Below are 15,607 nucleotides of genomic sequence, written 5' to 3'. Positions count from 1 at the left end.
CAACAATTTTGAAAAAAAAAAAAAATATTTTTTACTTTTTGCTATAATAAATATCCCCCAAAAAAGCTATAAAAATGTTTTTCCCCTCAGTTTAGGCCGATATTTTTCTACCTATTTTTGGTAAAAAAAACGCAATAAGTTTTTATCGATTGGTTTGCGCAAAATTTATAGCGTTTACAAAATAGGGGATAGTTTTATGGCATTTTTATTAATATTTTTTTTTTTACTACTAATGGCGACAATCAGCGATTTTTTTCGTGACTGCGACATTATGGCGGACACATCGGACACATTTTTGGGACCATTGTCATTTTCACAGCAAAAAGTGCTATAAAAATGCACGGATTACTGTGCAAATTACAATGAAGGGGTTGACCACTAGGGGGCGCTGTAGGGGTCAAGTGTGACCTCATGTGTGTTTCTTACTGTAGGGGGCAGGGCTGGACGTGTGACATCAGTGATCGTCGTTCCCTATATCAGGGAACAGACGATCACTGACACTGCCACAGAGAAGAACGGGGAAGGTGAGTGTTCTTCAGCTCCTGTGACCCGATCGCAGGTCACCCGCGGCGATCGGGTCCGCTCACGGAGCTTCGGCTGGGTCGCGAGCACGCCACCATCAGAGGCGCGCTCGCGACCCACGGCTGGGCTCCTAAAGGGGACGTATACAGTATATAAGTCCATGTGCCCAGCTGTGCCATTCTGCCGACGTAAATAGTCATGTGGCAGTCCTTAAGTGGTTAAAATAAGCACTAAAAATACTTAAACAAGTGTACAATGTTACAAGTGGACGCGAGGACGCTTTTTTAATAAAACACCAACGTTCTTTTTTTTTATGGTGGTGTCTGGAGATTTGGTGGGTATATCTGGTGAGTAGTTGGTGGAGGAAGATTTACTGTAATTTTTTTATTTCGCTCCACGAGATCTCTGCACAATTGGAATCATTTGATGAATTTTCTTGGACATTGCACCAATTTGTCATCCACCTGAACTTTAGGTGGTCGGTCATGTCATGTTCACCGTTTGCACTTTGTTTGTATAGTATCATTGCTATATGACCCACTGGGGACACCCAGTGGTTGCTCACATTATTGCACTTCTGCACTTTAATGTATACTATATCCCAAGGTTCACCACAATTTTTTTCATTTATAGGTATCAACCTCACAAAGTGCAGTCCCTACTTACATAATTTTTATAAGTTTCTCACACACCTTTGCGCAGGTAGGGAATAACATAATTACTTCTCTATTCACAAAATGAAACAGAAGCCTGTCAGGAGAAGCACCCTGCGATTTAAATAGGTGGAGATGCTGGGGAATATTAGCATCTTTATTATTACATCTGAAATATCCTTTATATTTACAATTTTCCCCAATTTGTTCTTTATTACCAAAGTGATCCATTTTACCTGCCAAAATAATATATTACGTTTTTTTTTTGGGGGGGGGGGGGGGTGTTTGTAGTCTTCTTGGCTTTCACAATTGTAGTCTAATGGTATTATCCCCAGTTTTTCTGGGTTGAATAAATCTGGTTTTGGCCAAAGAAACAATACATTAAAGGATTCTGCTTAGTCTATTAGCTAGGATTTTGGTAAAAAGTTTGATATCACAGTTAGGAAGGGATATGGCGTAGAGGAGTAATTATTTGATTTATTTTAATCTACAGCAAAAAAAAAAGTAAAACTGATTAAAAGTAGAAAAAGTGCACTTATTAGTTTTATTATGATTATTTCTATGGATTGCAAACAAATAAAAAAATAAAAAATGTATTGGATAATATCATCAAAAGAAAGTTTTTGTTTGTCCTAAAAATATATATATGTATAACTTTATGTAATGACCAAGTTATTACCAAAACAATATGTATAGCAACAATATAAAAATTGCATTGGTTCATAGGGAGTGTACAGGTGTATGAGGGATGGTTTCACATGGTTTGACCGCATTGTAGGTGTAGCACATTTTACCCGCGGGTTTGGTACTGGTTAGCTGCACTTTCCTATAGTGTTCTAATACATCAAGTGGTTTTTGTGCGCTTTCGGAAACCCAGGAAGCTCCTGCTGATGTGGAGGGTTAGTAGACTTCAGACTTTCAGAAAGCGCACCAAAACTGCAGGACATAATACAACTCTATGGGAAAGTGCAGTTAACCCGCACCAAACCTGCGGGTACACTGCGATCAAACCTCACCAGCTCAGTGTGAAAGGGGCCCAAGTGTAGTGCATTGTAGTGGCATTCAATTTTAATCACGCCTCAATGTGCATAAATAGCATACTACAAGACACCTGCAATTTTTTGGGCACCACAATACATAGATTAAAACAATCTGAGTGGTGTTGTGTGCTGCCTTGAAAAAAAAATGACACCGGTCTATTCTTGTAGTGCATCTATCGTTAAAGCAGAACTAAAGAAAAACATTTTGTTTTCTTTTTTGATAAGAGTAAAGAAGGGTTGTACACCCTGCGGTGTTTTTTTTTCATCTGTGTCTCATTGGAGAGATTTCCCTTGACTTCCTGTCCCATAGCCAAAACAGCAAGTAATGTCGATCTCTTGCCATGCACATGGTGAATGCGGCCAAGATGTGTATACCACTCAAATGGCTATCTACCGACCCTCTGTCTGTCTCCGACTGGTTTAATCGTATCCAAAAGACGATGGAGATGGAGGAACTATCCATCAGGCGAAAGACACCCCTTCCAAGTTCACGGAAACGTGGGCTTGCTGGTCACACTTTGTCTCAACTGACGAGTACAAACACATTAGGCCCTGAGGTGTACTCCACTTGATTCCCCCCATTTTCCATTCAGAAATCTAACCTGTGAGTCTAGAATACGGTATATATTGCCACCATTGTATGCTGTTATCTCTTGCCTGTAGTAGATTTGTAAGTACAGGATGTGCACAACCTTATGTTTTAACGTTTTGTTGGAAGTCATGTTTCAACACTATACTAAGCTTAGAGTCTTATACGACATCATTATACTGTATCTATATCACCCTACTGTGAAAAGTATATGTCTCAGCATTGTAACCTTGTTGGCGGCTGCGCCCGCATTTACCACACGTGTGTTATATCTCTGGTTATTGTTAATCTTTGATGTTTGTTTCTACATTTTAATCTTATTAGCGGCTGCGTCCGCACTGAATCACTTAACTGGTTATTTCTGATGTAATTGTTAAACTTTAAATAAAAACTTTGACAACAAAAAAAACAAAAAACAAAACAGCAAGTAAGAAAAAATCCCTCTAAAGTGAGGGAATCCCTGGCTCCCATCAGAACTAGTGTCATTATTAGACCATTTCTCCTCTATTACTGTTCTGAGGACAACCCAAAATGTGGGATTTTCTTTTACTTTCCATGATAACCACTGGGTTAGACCATCAGTACATTTTATGTGCTGTTTATTCCCCCAGCTGAGAAGGGTCAATCCTTTATTTACATAGCCTTGTTAGCCTGATTGAAAAAAAGTCCATCTAGCTCAGGGATCCTCAAACTACGGCCCTCCAGCTGTTGTAGAACTACACATCCCATGAGGCATTGTAACACACGGACATTCACAGACATGACTAGGCATGATGGGAATTGTAGTTCCTGAACAACTGGAGGGCCGTAGTTTGAAGACCCATGATCTAGCTCAACCTTTATGAGCTGGTGATAATTGTCACTAAGGCCTCGTACACACGACCGTTTTCCTCAACAGAATCCATCAAGAAACTTGGTGGGAGAGCTTTTTTGCCGAGGAAAACGGTCATGTGTACGTTTTTCATCGAGAAAACTGTAGAGGAACTCGACGAGAAAAAAAAGAGAACAATTTCTCTTTTTCCTCGTTGGGAGTCTCAATTTCCTCGTCGTGTTTCTCGTCGCGCTGGTTTTCGATGAGAAACATGTTTGTGTGTATGCTTAGAAACCCGCGCATGCTCAGAATAAAGTATGAGATGGGAGCGCACCTTCGGTAAAAGTAGCGTTTGTAATGGAGATAGCACATTTGTCACGCTGTAACAGACTGAAAAGTGCAAATCGTCTCTTACCAAACTTTTACTTAAAGCAGGGGTTCACCCAAAAAATGTTTTTAAATCACATCTAGCAGAGCCAGCATACTAAGGACATTACATTTCGGCATGTCATTTATTTTTTTCTCTGTACATACCTTTATATCCTGATGTTGTCCAGGTCTTCCGGGTTCCGATGACTGCTGGACTGGGCGTTCCTATCCTTCCGATCGATGATTGACGGCTTGTGAAACAGGTGACCTGTCGCACAATGCGCATCACCAGATGTCGGGAAATAGCCGAGCTGCGAGTCGGCACTATACGGCGCCTGCGCAGTCAGCTCTACACGGCGGGCGCAGGCGCTGTATAGTGCCGACTCGCAGCTCGGCCATTTCCGGAAATCTGGTGACGCGCATTGTGCGACACCTGTTTCACAAGCCGTCAATCATTGATCGGAAGGATAGGAACGCCCAATCCCGCAGTCATCGGAACCCTGAGGCTGGGATAGGAACGCCCAGTCCCGGAGACTTTAGAACGCGGAAGCACTGGACAAAATCAGGATATAAAGGTAAGCACAGAGAAAAAAAAAGACATGCCGAAATGTAATGTCCTAACTATGCTGGCTCTAATGGTAAAAAATTTGTTTTAAGGGTGAACCTCCACTTTAACATGCAGTGACATGAGATTACCAAAAGCAGCCCCAAGGGTTGTGCCAGTGGAATCGAACTCCCCCTGCCGTTGTATGTGTTGTACGTCACCGCGTTTGAGAACGAGGAGATTTTGTCTTGACTGTGTGTACGCAAAGAAAGCTTGTCAAGTTTCTCGACATGCCTAACAAGGAACTCGTCGAGGAAAATGATGTTTCATTTACGTCGAGTTCCTCCGTCGTGTGTACGAGGCCTGAGACAGAAAATGTGGGGAAATGCAAAGTGTTGTAGTTTTCACCAGAGCAAGGGGTGACAGGAAATATTTCAATGGGAAAACCAGTTACTGCAAACATTCTCTAATGCCACGTACACACGATCTGATTTTTTGTTGGAAAAACCTTGGATGGTTTTTCTGACGGAATTCCGCTCAAGCTTGACTTTCTTACACACTGCCACACAAAAGTTCTCTGAACTTTCGACCGGCAAGAACGTGGTGACGTACAACACTACGACGAGCCGAGAAAATTAAGTTCAATGCTTCCAAGCATGTGTCAAATTGTTTCCGAGCATGTGTCGCTATTGGCACAGACGAAAGGAAAATTTGAGAACCAGCTCTTAGGCCCCATACACACGATAGAATCCATCCGCAGATAAATCCCAGCAAATGGGTTTCTGCGGATAGATCCTATGGTGTGTACACGCCAGCGGATCTTTATCCGCGGATATTTCTCCCCTGGGATGGATTCCAGCAGATCGGATATTTGCTGACATGCACAACAAATCCATCTGCTGGAATCCATCCCAACAGATGGATCCGCTCATCTGTACAGACTCACCGGATCCATCCGTCCAAAGGGATTCCCCGCACGCGTCGTAATGATTTGACGCATGCGTGGAATTCCTTATATGACAGCGTCGCGCCCGTCGCCGCGTCATAATCGCAGCAACGGGGCGACACGTCATCGCCAGAGGATTTCCGCGCGGATTTCAATGCGATGGTGTGTACACTCCATCGCATAGAAATCTGCGGAAATCTTTGAGAGGATTTATCCGTGGAAACGGTCCGCTGGACCGTATCCGCGGATAAATTCTCTCGTGTGTATGGGGCCTTAATCTTTTGTTGGCGGAAATTCCGACAGCTTAAGTCCGATGGAGCATACACACGGTCTGAATTTCCGACCAAAAGCTCACATCGGACTTTTCTTGTCGGAATTTCCAATTGTGTGCACCGGGCATAAGACTGATATTCCATTTAACTTGAGATTTCCCCTCATTTCCTGTTGTATCTTTAGGACAGGAAGTGAAAGCAAATCTTCACAGCAAGACAGACACCAAAAAAAAAAAAATTACTTGGGGAGGGTTTCAAGACTTACCTAATCTATAAGCTAAAAGAAAAAGTTTTAGATTTACATACACTTTCGGTTACAATTATGTAGTGTAACTTGCTTGCAACTTTGCTCAAACTTCAATGTGACTTTACTCACAGAAGACACATCAGCATTAGATACGAAGCACTTCCTATAAAAGTTTGATATCAGTGTTTTGTTTTTTAACCCTGACCTCTCCTCCCAGGTCATCCTTGCTGCCTAAATACTCTCCTCCCAAGCACATTCCATTAACACTGAGGTTTTTCACGTGTAAATAAACATTGCACATAGGGCAGCTTATTCACTTGAATAGGCTTCCCTATGCAAGACAAACACCCCAAAATAGCACATGTTTTTTCAGTGCGTGTTATGTGACACAAATGTGTGGCAAAATGTGTCTGCTAACGATAATTGGGGTGTCATTAACAATTAGGCTGCATTTACATCTGCGTGAACGCACGGCAACCCGCACAGAAAACACAAGCTTGACAATGTGTTGTGTGTTTGCAGCATGATTTGGAAACGCATTGCAATGTGTGTGTTGTCTGTAAGGGTTGTTGCACATTTGGAAACGCACAGATGCAATTGCTGCCTAATTGTCACCACAATCGCGATAAGCATGCCATTATGATGACCCAACCATGATACGTGTTTGCAGCAAGATTACCAAAAAAGCGCTGGTTGCCGTGCGTTCAGAAACACGCAGATGTGAATGCAGTAATTGTTAATGACACCCCAATCACGGTTAGCAGATGCGTGTTTTGCCATGTGACAAAACGTGCTACAAAAGTGCCATAACGCTTGACGCTTCATGATCGACAAGGTTCTTGAGCTACTTTGGGGTGTTTATTGCATGTAGAGAAGACCATTCACGTTTAGGCTGCATTCACACCTAAAGCTTATTGTTTTCAGGCGGAAAGTTGCACGTTTTTCCTGCAATTTTTACCGTGATTTTGTACAGGTCAAATTGTCACTAATGTAAAAAAAAAAGAAAAACACCTGTAATCTACCTAAAAAAAAAAAAAAAAGCTCCAGAACTTGTTCGAGCTTCAGGCGTTTTGGAGTGGAGGTGTGAACCATCTCCATACAAAATAGGTGGATTTTTTCCCCTCCAGCATTTTGTGGCTTCAGGCTTCAAGTTACAAATCGCTCAGGTGTACATGGGGCCTAATGCTTGAAAAACACGACAGGAACGTGCATTTCCGCTACACTCAGGTGTGAATGGAATGTTCTTGGGAGAAGAGTTTTTAGACAGCAAGGTTGACCTGAGAGGAGACGTAAGTGTTAAAAAAAAATATATATATATATATATATTTTATCATAGACTGTATAGGAATCGCTTCTTATCTAATGCTGATGTGATTTCTGTGAAATAACATAGAAATCTATGAAGCTGAAATTGCACTGGAGTCGCACCAAAGTAGTACAGGAACTAGGGTTGTCCCGATACCGAGTACAAGTACCAATACTTTTTTTCAAGTACTCGCCGATACCGATTACCGATACTTTTTTTAATGTCATGTGACAATGACGCATTGATGGCTGGCACTAACAGATGGCACTGATGGCTGGGCACTGACAGACATGCTCTCATTCCTTTCCATAACTGCAGAATGTGGTTTAAATGACAATAAATGATGTGAAAATGGCACTTTGCAGCCTACAGTTATAGGTGGTACTGTTCTGGCTTTATAGTAATAAACCTTCTGTTTTAAGCTGTTTACCTGGAACTAAATTCAGAAAAAAACTTGTAAAAGGAATCTGTTGAGCTTCCTTTGGAAATTAAAAGGATTAGGTGGATGCTGGTTGATCATTCAAGCCCTTAAACATGTTGTCTCAGTTTACAAGTCCTTTGATAAAAGATACCAGCCAGTCTGCACTTGTTGGCATTACAGTGGTTACAGTACAGATTGTTTTACTACATGAATAAGGCGATTGCCTGATCCGATACTTGGGAGAGAGAAGCAGCATGTAATGCCTGTGTCCCTGTGTCATGCTCAGACGATGGCCATCCAGTGTACAAAAGCCGCACCTCCTCCTCGTCCTCATCCGTGATAGGGGAACTCTATCCCAGCAGTGAGTTAGTGTTTATTGCGCAAATGCTCTGTATCAGTGCCGATACCGATACTAGTATCGATACAACCCTAACAGGAACCTTTTCCAAAATCACTGGTGCATTGATTAGGATGGACACCATGTTATTTTACTTGTCATATGATTGTGTGTGACTCAAGTCACACTAGTGTAAACCAGGGCTAAACTATGTTGCTGTATAAATGCTTTTGATATATAACTTAAAGGGGTTGTAAAGGTAAAAAAAAATTCCCCTAAATAGCTTCCTTTACCTTAGTGCAGTCCTCCTTCACTTACCTCATCCTTCGATTTTGCTTTTAAATGTCCTTATTTCTTCTGAGAAATCCTCACTTCCTGTTCTCCTGTCTGTAACTCCACACAGTAATGCGAGGCTTTCTCCCTGGTGTGGAGTGTCGTGCTCGACCCCTCCCTTGAGGGGGCGAGCAGGAGAGTCAGGACGCTCTCAACATTGCAGATAGAGAAAGGAGCTGTGTGTTAGTGGGCTTCCTGACTCTCCTGCTCGCCCCCTCCCCCCTCAAGGGAGGGGGCGAGCGCGACACTCCACACCAGGGAGAAAGCCTTGCATTACATTTTGGAGTTATAGACAGAAGAACAGGAAGTGAGGATTTCTCAGAAGAAATAAGGACATTTAAAAGCAAAATGGAAGGATGAGGTAAGTGAAGGAGGACTAGACTAAGGCAAAGGAAGCTATTTAGGGGAAACATTAAGAGGTATGTCTTCTACGAAAAAAAACGTGTGAATAAACAACAGTAAGTTATTAAAAATAATGCTTAAATGTATAAAGAAGCATTTATTTCACTTGATTGATTTTTGGCTTCAAGCGGTAGTAAAATATGTACAAAAAGTACAGTGGTTTCATTTTACTATACATAACCAATGTAACAATTTAGCAGCTTGTACTCACAATATCATACGTAATGTGTAATCCATCAGAAAACAACCTTCTCCACAAACAGATACAGAAACCAAAGGGGGCAACTTTATTATTCAGTTGGAGTGTGACAACCAAGACTGCCGTCATGAACACATCATGTGCATCATTCCACATATAAAAGTATTTTCTAGACTGTAAATTCGTACACTCATACTGTCTCCTGCCATTTGTCAGACAATTCTGTTAATAAAGTAGGCCTGAGTTACAAATAGTACATTCAGAGATTCTAGGACAGCCATAGAGATCAGAAAAAAATGTGCATACATGGAAATAGCGCCAGACCAAAAGATAAGAGTCCAATTTCATTTATTGGTATTGTGTGAAAAGACAGCTAACGCATTTTGGGGGTCAAAGGACCTTCCCCTGATGAAGTGGGAGATCCTCTGACTGAAACGTGTTAGCTGTCTTTCAGCACAATAACAATAAATGGAAAAAAACTATTATCTTTTGGTCTGGCGCTCTTTCCATATATGCACCTTTTGTTTTTTCTGGCAACTTGCTGGGTTACCCACTGGAGGGTAGACTTGTCTGTCATGAGCAGCCTAACCTGAGTCAGTGGGCTCTTCAAATCTGTTTGCCCTCTCACTACTTTATAAAAACTTATATCAGCGCCTCTTGGATGCCTTTTGTCTTCCATTGGAGTCATAGAGAAGAGGTCTGCCATGTTTCAGCTGCTAAAACAGGTCACGGCTAGGCATTTGCATGCAGTTGTATTGCTTGTTTCAATCTATCTGGTACATGAAGTACTCATTTGTCCTGGCTGTATTATAGGAATATTACTTGTGGCTGTGGCATTGACTTTTACCTCCTCACTGAATATACAGCTGAGATGGATGCATGTCCATTATTATAGTGATTTATTTATTTTTGTTATGAAATTTACTCTTGCACAAGGAAGTTAATAAGAGCTGTCCTTGGGGATAGGATGGTCCTCTTTATTGTGCGTCCCTGTAGATGTGTCGCGCCTAGATGACTCTGCATCACTAGGTCTTGGATCTTCTCACAGTCCCGGGAAACATCAAAGGGTACATTGACTGAGCCACATACTTTGTTATTAATCTGTAAAAGAAAGCATAGAAAAAAACTCAATGAAGCGATTTTAGGAAGAGTTACATTTTAAAGCTGTAAAATGTGTGTACATTCCTTCTGCACATATTTTGTGTTAATATTGTGCAATTTTTTATGTGACCGCAACATTTTTAAATGCTAGCACTTTCGTTTTATTGTATTATTTGTTAGGATTAACAAATTATACAATACAATTGACGCCTCCCTCTCCTTTAACCTCACAAAATAACCAGTTATGGACCATGAACATACCAGGTACACCCTAAGGCAAGCTTTTACAAAGCGTTTACAGAGCTTTCAGAAAGCTTTGCTGAAGCTTTTGTGTCTCGTTTACACTTGTCATCACTGCTGTGAGTATTCACACCAGAAGCGGCACGCCCCTAGTCGACAATGCAGAATCGCATATATATATATATATATATATATATATATATATATATATATACAGGCGGTCCCCTACTTCCAAACATCGGACTTACAAACGACTCCTACCTACAAATGAAAAGAGACAACAGGAAGTGAGAGGAAATCTACCCCTAGGAAGGGAAATTCTCTCCTGTAAGAGTTAATATGGGAAAAAGTTTTCTCCACTGATGCTTTATACCTTGTTTCCCTAATAACCCAAAATATTCTAAATCCAATTGTCATTGGGACACAAAAAACAAGGTGAAATTTTCTGAACAGGTGCACAGACAGAAAAACAAATGTTACAGGGATGATAACCCTTCCATATGCTATCCAAAAAGCTTAAAAATAGATTTTTTGGCTGGAGCTACATTAAAAAAATTTACCTGTTCCAACTTACAAACAGTATCAACTTAAGAACAAACCTACAGTCCCTATCTTGTTTGTAACCCGGGGACTGCCTGTATATAAATTATATATATATATATATATATATATATATATATATATATGTATACACACACATACATATATATATATATATATATACACACATATATATATATATATATATATATATATATACATACACACACACACATGATTCTGTTCAGGAGGGCAGTCCTTAACTGGTTAAAAATACTGTAGGTAAGTATGGAGATCTTTTTTACACAATGTAGGCAGGTTAACCACTTAAGCCCCGGACCTTTAGGCAGCTAAAAGCCGAGGCCAGGTTTTGCGATTCGATACTGCGTCGCTTTAACAGACAATTGCGCGGTCGTGCGACGTGGCTCCCAAACAAAATTGACGTCCTTTTTTTCCCACAAATAGAGCTTTCTTTTGGTGGTATTTGATCACCTCTGCGGTTTTTATTTTTTGCACCATAAACAAAAATAGAGCGACAATTTTGAAAAAAATGCAATATTTTTTACTTTTTGCTATAATAAATATCCCCCAAAAACATATTTTTTGGTCCAGGTTCCCTGGGCTGAAGCTTTTTCCAATACGGCTCCCCAGCCCGTTAGGCTGGCATCTGTAGATACCACTTTCCAGGTGATTGGGAGAAAGGATCTTCCTTTTTGTAAGTTCTTGGTCCTTAACCACCAACTGAAGTCTTGGTGCACCTGTGAAGACAGGCGCATGGGTAAATCCGGAGCTTGGATCTTCCTGTTCCAGGCAGCTAAAATATCGCCTTGAAGTAGTCGCGAATGAAACTGGGCATAAGGGACAGCCTCGAACGAGGCTACCATCTTCCCCAATAGCCTCATGCAAAGGCGAATGGATGGTCTCTTCTTTGTTTTGACCTTGTGGATCAGATCCCTTAGCGATTTGATCTTTGACTCTGGTAGAAATACTCGGCTTTGAGCTGTATTTATGATCATGCCCAGATACTCTACCCTTCTTTGGGCTTGTAGTGAGGATTTTTGTAGGTTTACCATCTATCCTAACTTCTCCAGGTATCTTATCATAGTGGATACAGCGTGATCTAATCCTGCAACTGATTGATCTATCACAAGTAGATCGTCCATATAGGCTGTTATCACTATGCCCTTTGCTCTGAGATTTGCTAGCAGAGGGGCTAGTACTTTTGTAAATACTCGGGGTGCGGTGGCCACCGCGAAGGGCAGAGCCACAAATTGAAAGTGGCGATGCTCCACCGCAAACCTTAAGAATCTTTGGTGAGCGGGATGGATAGGCACATGTAAATAGGTGTCCCTGATGTCTATCGACGCCATGAATTCTCCGCCTAGTAGGGTGGCGACTACTGAACGAATAGTTTCCATTCGGAAATGGCGAATGTTCAGAAATTGATTTAGGAATCTCAGATCCAGAATGAGTCTGATGTCTCCGTTTGGTTTTGGGATCACAAAGAGGTTTTGAATAAAACCATGAAACTTGTTCTTTTAAGGGTACGTCTGTGATTACACTTTGGGACCACAAGTGATCCAATCCCTTGAAGAAGGGTGCTGTTTTTAGAGGATCTTTGGAGAGCCTTGAGCTTTGGAACTGAGAAGATGGGATCTCTCGAAATTCCAGCTTGTACCCTAGGGATACTGTGGATACCACCCATTTGTCCTGGATCTCTGTCTGCCATACCGCTATAAAATGACGAAGCCGCCCCCCCCATTCGTCCGAGCGGGGGCGCCTCTTCATCCAGAGGTTTTGAGTTTTGTTTATTGGCCTTAGAACCCCACTGTTTCTTGCTTCTCTGGAGCTGGTCTTCCTTGGTCTTTGTGGCTGGCTGAAAATGCTGTCGACACTGGCTGGAGGTAGATTATCAGGAGCCGGGAAGAGAGACCGTTTAAAACAAGGTCGCTTTTTTTTCCTCTTCTCTGGTAACAGCATAGACTTTCGCTAGATATCTTTTGAATATATTTCTCCAAATCTTCCCCGAAGAGGTGTTCACCATTAAAAGGAAAACTTGCTAGAAGCTTTTTGCATGGCACTTCTGCAGACCAATGTTTTGACCAAAGGACTCTGCGCATATGCACCAACTGGAGTGTGAGGCGAGACGCTTGCTGGATCGAATCTCTTATAGCATCTATTGTAAAACATAAGGCCTTGGGCAAATTTTCCCACAATTTGGCCTGTTATGGAGCCAACTCCTTTAGCCCATGTTTTACCTGGTCCTTGAGGACCTGACACATACCCACTGCAGCTACAGCGGGTTGTGTAACTGCCCCTGCCAGCAGGAAGAAAGATTTTAATATGGATTCCAACCTCTTTTCTGAAGAGTCCATAAACACCTGCACGTCGTCCACTGGACAAGTCAGGTTTTTGTTCACACAAGATATAGCTGCATCTACTGCAGGTAAACTCCACTTCTTGGTAAATTCCTCCTCCATGGGATAAAGAATTTAAAACTTTGGAGGAGAGAAACGCTTGTCTGGATGTAACCAGTCTGCGTAAATTAACTTCTTTGAACTGGGAAAGAGCATGAACTCTGCAGAGATTTTAATGAGCCCAAGGAGGAGACAAGTGATTCAGATAATTTAGAGGAGGGCAGCCTGAATACAGTTCGTACTGCTTCAGCATAACATTGCACCTGCGATCTTAGCATCTGGGAAGCAGAAAAGGGTTCTTCTGATACCCCTGAGCCGTCCGACTCCTCATCCCTGTCCTCTGCAGATATTGCTTCATCCTCCTCAGATCTTTCTGACAGAGGATCTAAAGCTGACGAAGGAGATCTGCTTCGCTTTTTGTCGCTTTGTGAGGACTTAGCGATTAAAGTCAAAATCTTTTCTTCTAATCTCTCCATGGCTGCCGCAAAAGTGTCCTCAGTGACATATGCAGGCCCAGGTGCCACTGGAGAAACTCCTGAAAGTGGCAATGGTTCCTCCTGTATAGGCAAATCAAGGCTTAGGGAGGAAGGTACCGAGCAGGCACGGGTAGAACTCCCTGTCTCCGGCCGTGTTGCCTTCTTGCTCTTATCCCATGAACCCTTTCTAAGGGAAGACATTCTACCAAGCAACTAGCCGAGGTACCAAGATGCATATACTACTGTGCTCAGTTTAGCAATTTACATCAAGTATGCAGCTTAAACACACAGTTTCATGCAAAGAGTAGGTGTCTCTCTTTGGTAATGCCCACCAACCACATAGAGCTTACGTGTCCCCAAGAAAAACTGCTGCTGTGTCCCGAGGGAGAGCTGCTGGCTTTCTGGCTGCTTTATGGCCCCTATCTGGGCGCCATCTTTCAAAACTCGGCATGCGCCTGTGCGCACTCCCGGCTACTTCCGCCCTCTCCCGATAAAGCGCACCCCCGTGCGCGTGACCTAAGCTATTGGAGAGCTTCCCCATGCCTTTACTGGCGTTTTAACAGATTTCCAGGAGGAGAGGAGCGGCGCCGTGTCAGCAGAGTTCTGCAGCAGAAAGCGTGCCTGTGGGTCTGACACTTCTGTGGAGTGAGGTGAGAAAACTCAGCTCTTTACTCCCTCTAGTGGCCAAAATTGAGAAGACACCCCTCAAAAATGCTTGAAAAAGGTCCTTAAGGAAATCTTAGGCTCCCTTTTCCCTTACCTTTATCCCCGCCGCAGGTTTAACTGCTGAATTTACAGGCAGTACCAATCTTCACCCATCTCGGCGGGTTTGTGTGCCAACCTTTAGGGGTATGGGTTCCTATTTAAAAGGAGACCTCTTCCATGGGCCTTGTAAAAGACTCTGACCAGGCCTTTTAGCTGCAATAGCGAAAGTGCTGGACCTCAGAGCCCAGTCCGCCGAGGAGAGACATTACAGGTGATGCCTCATGCGTGAGGCCCGGATCTCATCCATTTTCGGCGTAATACTTTAGCGTCTTGGATGGACCCGACGGTCTAGCTCCCTTAGCCCCCTAAGGGGTCTCTTTAGTCGAGCTTCCCTTAGCACATCTCCACGCGTCCAATCCTTAGACACTGGCGAAAAAACTGAGGTACTTCCCTGATGGGAGGGGCTATATGGAGGGGAACTGTCTCTGATTGGTTGTGCCAGTGTCCAATCACCTCTGGTGACCATACAACCCATTATGTAATGAATATGGCTCGGTGTCCCGTGGTGAACAATAAAGAAAGGAACATTTTTAAGATTAGTTATAGTAAGGCTTTTCTTCCACTTTAACTCTTTCTGATCCTGCTGAAGGTTTTACCAGACACGAAGTGAGGGAAACTAACTAATGGCAACACTGACACATATTCCAGTGTTGCCCAATTCATTTTTGCCTGTGTCCCTCTATCTGGAGCACTGAATAGCAATAAAAATCTGACCGGACTTCTAATCCTTGTTCACCAACTTCAAAACTAGAAAAAAAGTTTTTGGCTTGGCAGACACTTTAAAAGCAAACTCTTTATTTCAAAGTACACATTCCTTTCAGCATGCTTGCAGGGGGGTGAGGCAAGTATGCTGTGTGAATAGGACGCCAGCTGGAATTTATCGCTCTGTAGCATCCCCTGCCAGTGAGTAAAACATGTAGGACAATGTAAACTGACAACCGGAAATTAAACTGCATGTTTCTTTAGCCCACAGGACAAAAGGGAAAATGTTGTTTTAGTAAGAATTATTTTGTAGGGATAACCCTTGGGCATAGATGGTTCGAATCTTGGCCAGTTCAGTAGGAACTGGCTAAGATT

At 42.4% G+C, this 15,607-nt stretch overlaps 1 protein-coding gene across 1 annotated transcript in view; it reads right to left on the bottom strand.

Annotated features, from left to right (window-relative positions):
* Positions 1-8,874: 8,874 nt before the first annotated feature.
* The window catches only part of LARS2 (leucyl-tRNA synthetase 2, mitochondrial), a 268,511-nt gene continuing 261,778 nt past the window's right edge, over positions 8,875-15,607 (bottom strand). The window contains exon 21 of the mRNA XM_040353150.1: positions 8,875-10,092. Coding sequence (XP_040209084.1) covers positions 9,913-10,092 — 180 coding nt within the window. The 3' untranslated portion in view covers positions 8,875-9,912. The remainder of the gene's footprint in view (positions 10,093-15,607) is intronic.

Source organism: Rana temporaria, chromosome 5 (genome assembly GCF_905171775.1).
Source record: "Rana temporaria chromosome 5, aRanTem1.1, whole genome shotgun sequence".
Taxonomy (NCBI): Eukaryota; Metazoa; Chordata; class Amphibia; order Anura; family Ranidae; genus Rana; species Rana temporaria.
Note: the sequence above shows the minus strand (reverse complement) of the source record. Positions and strands in the feature narration are given on the sequence as shown.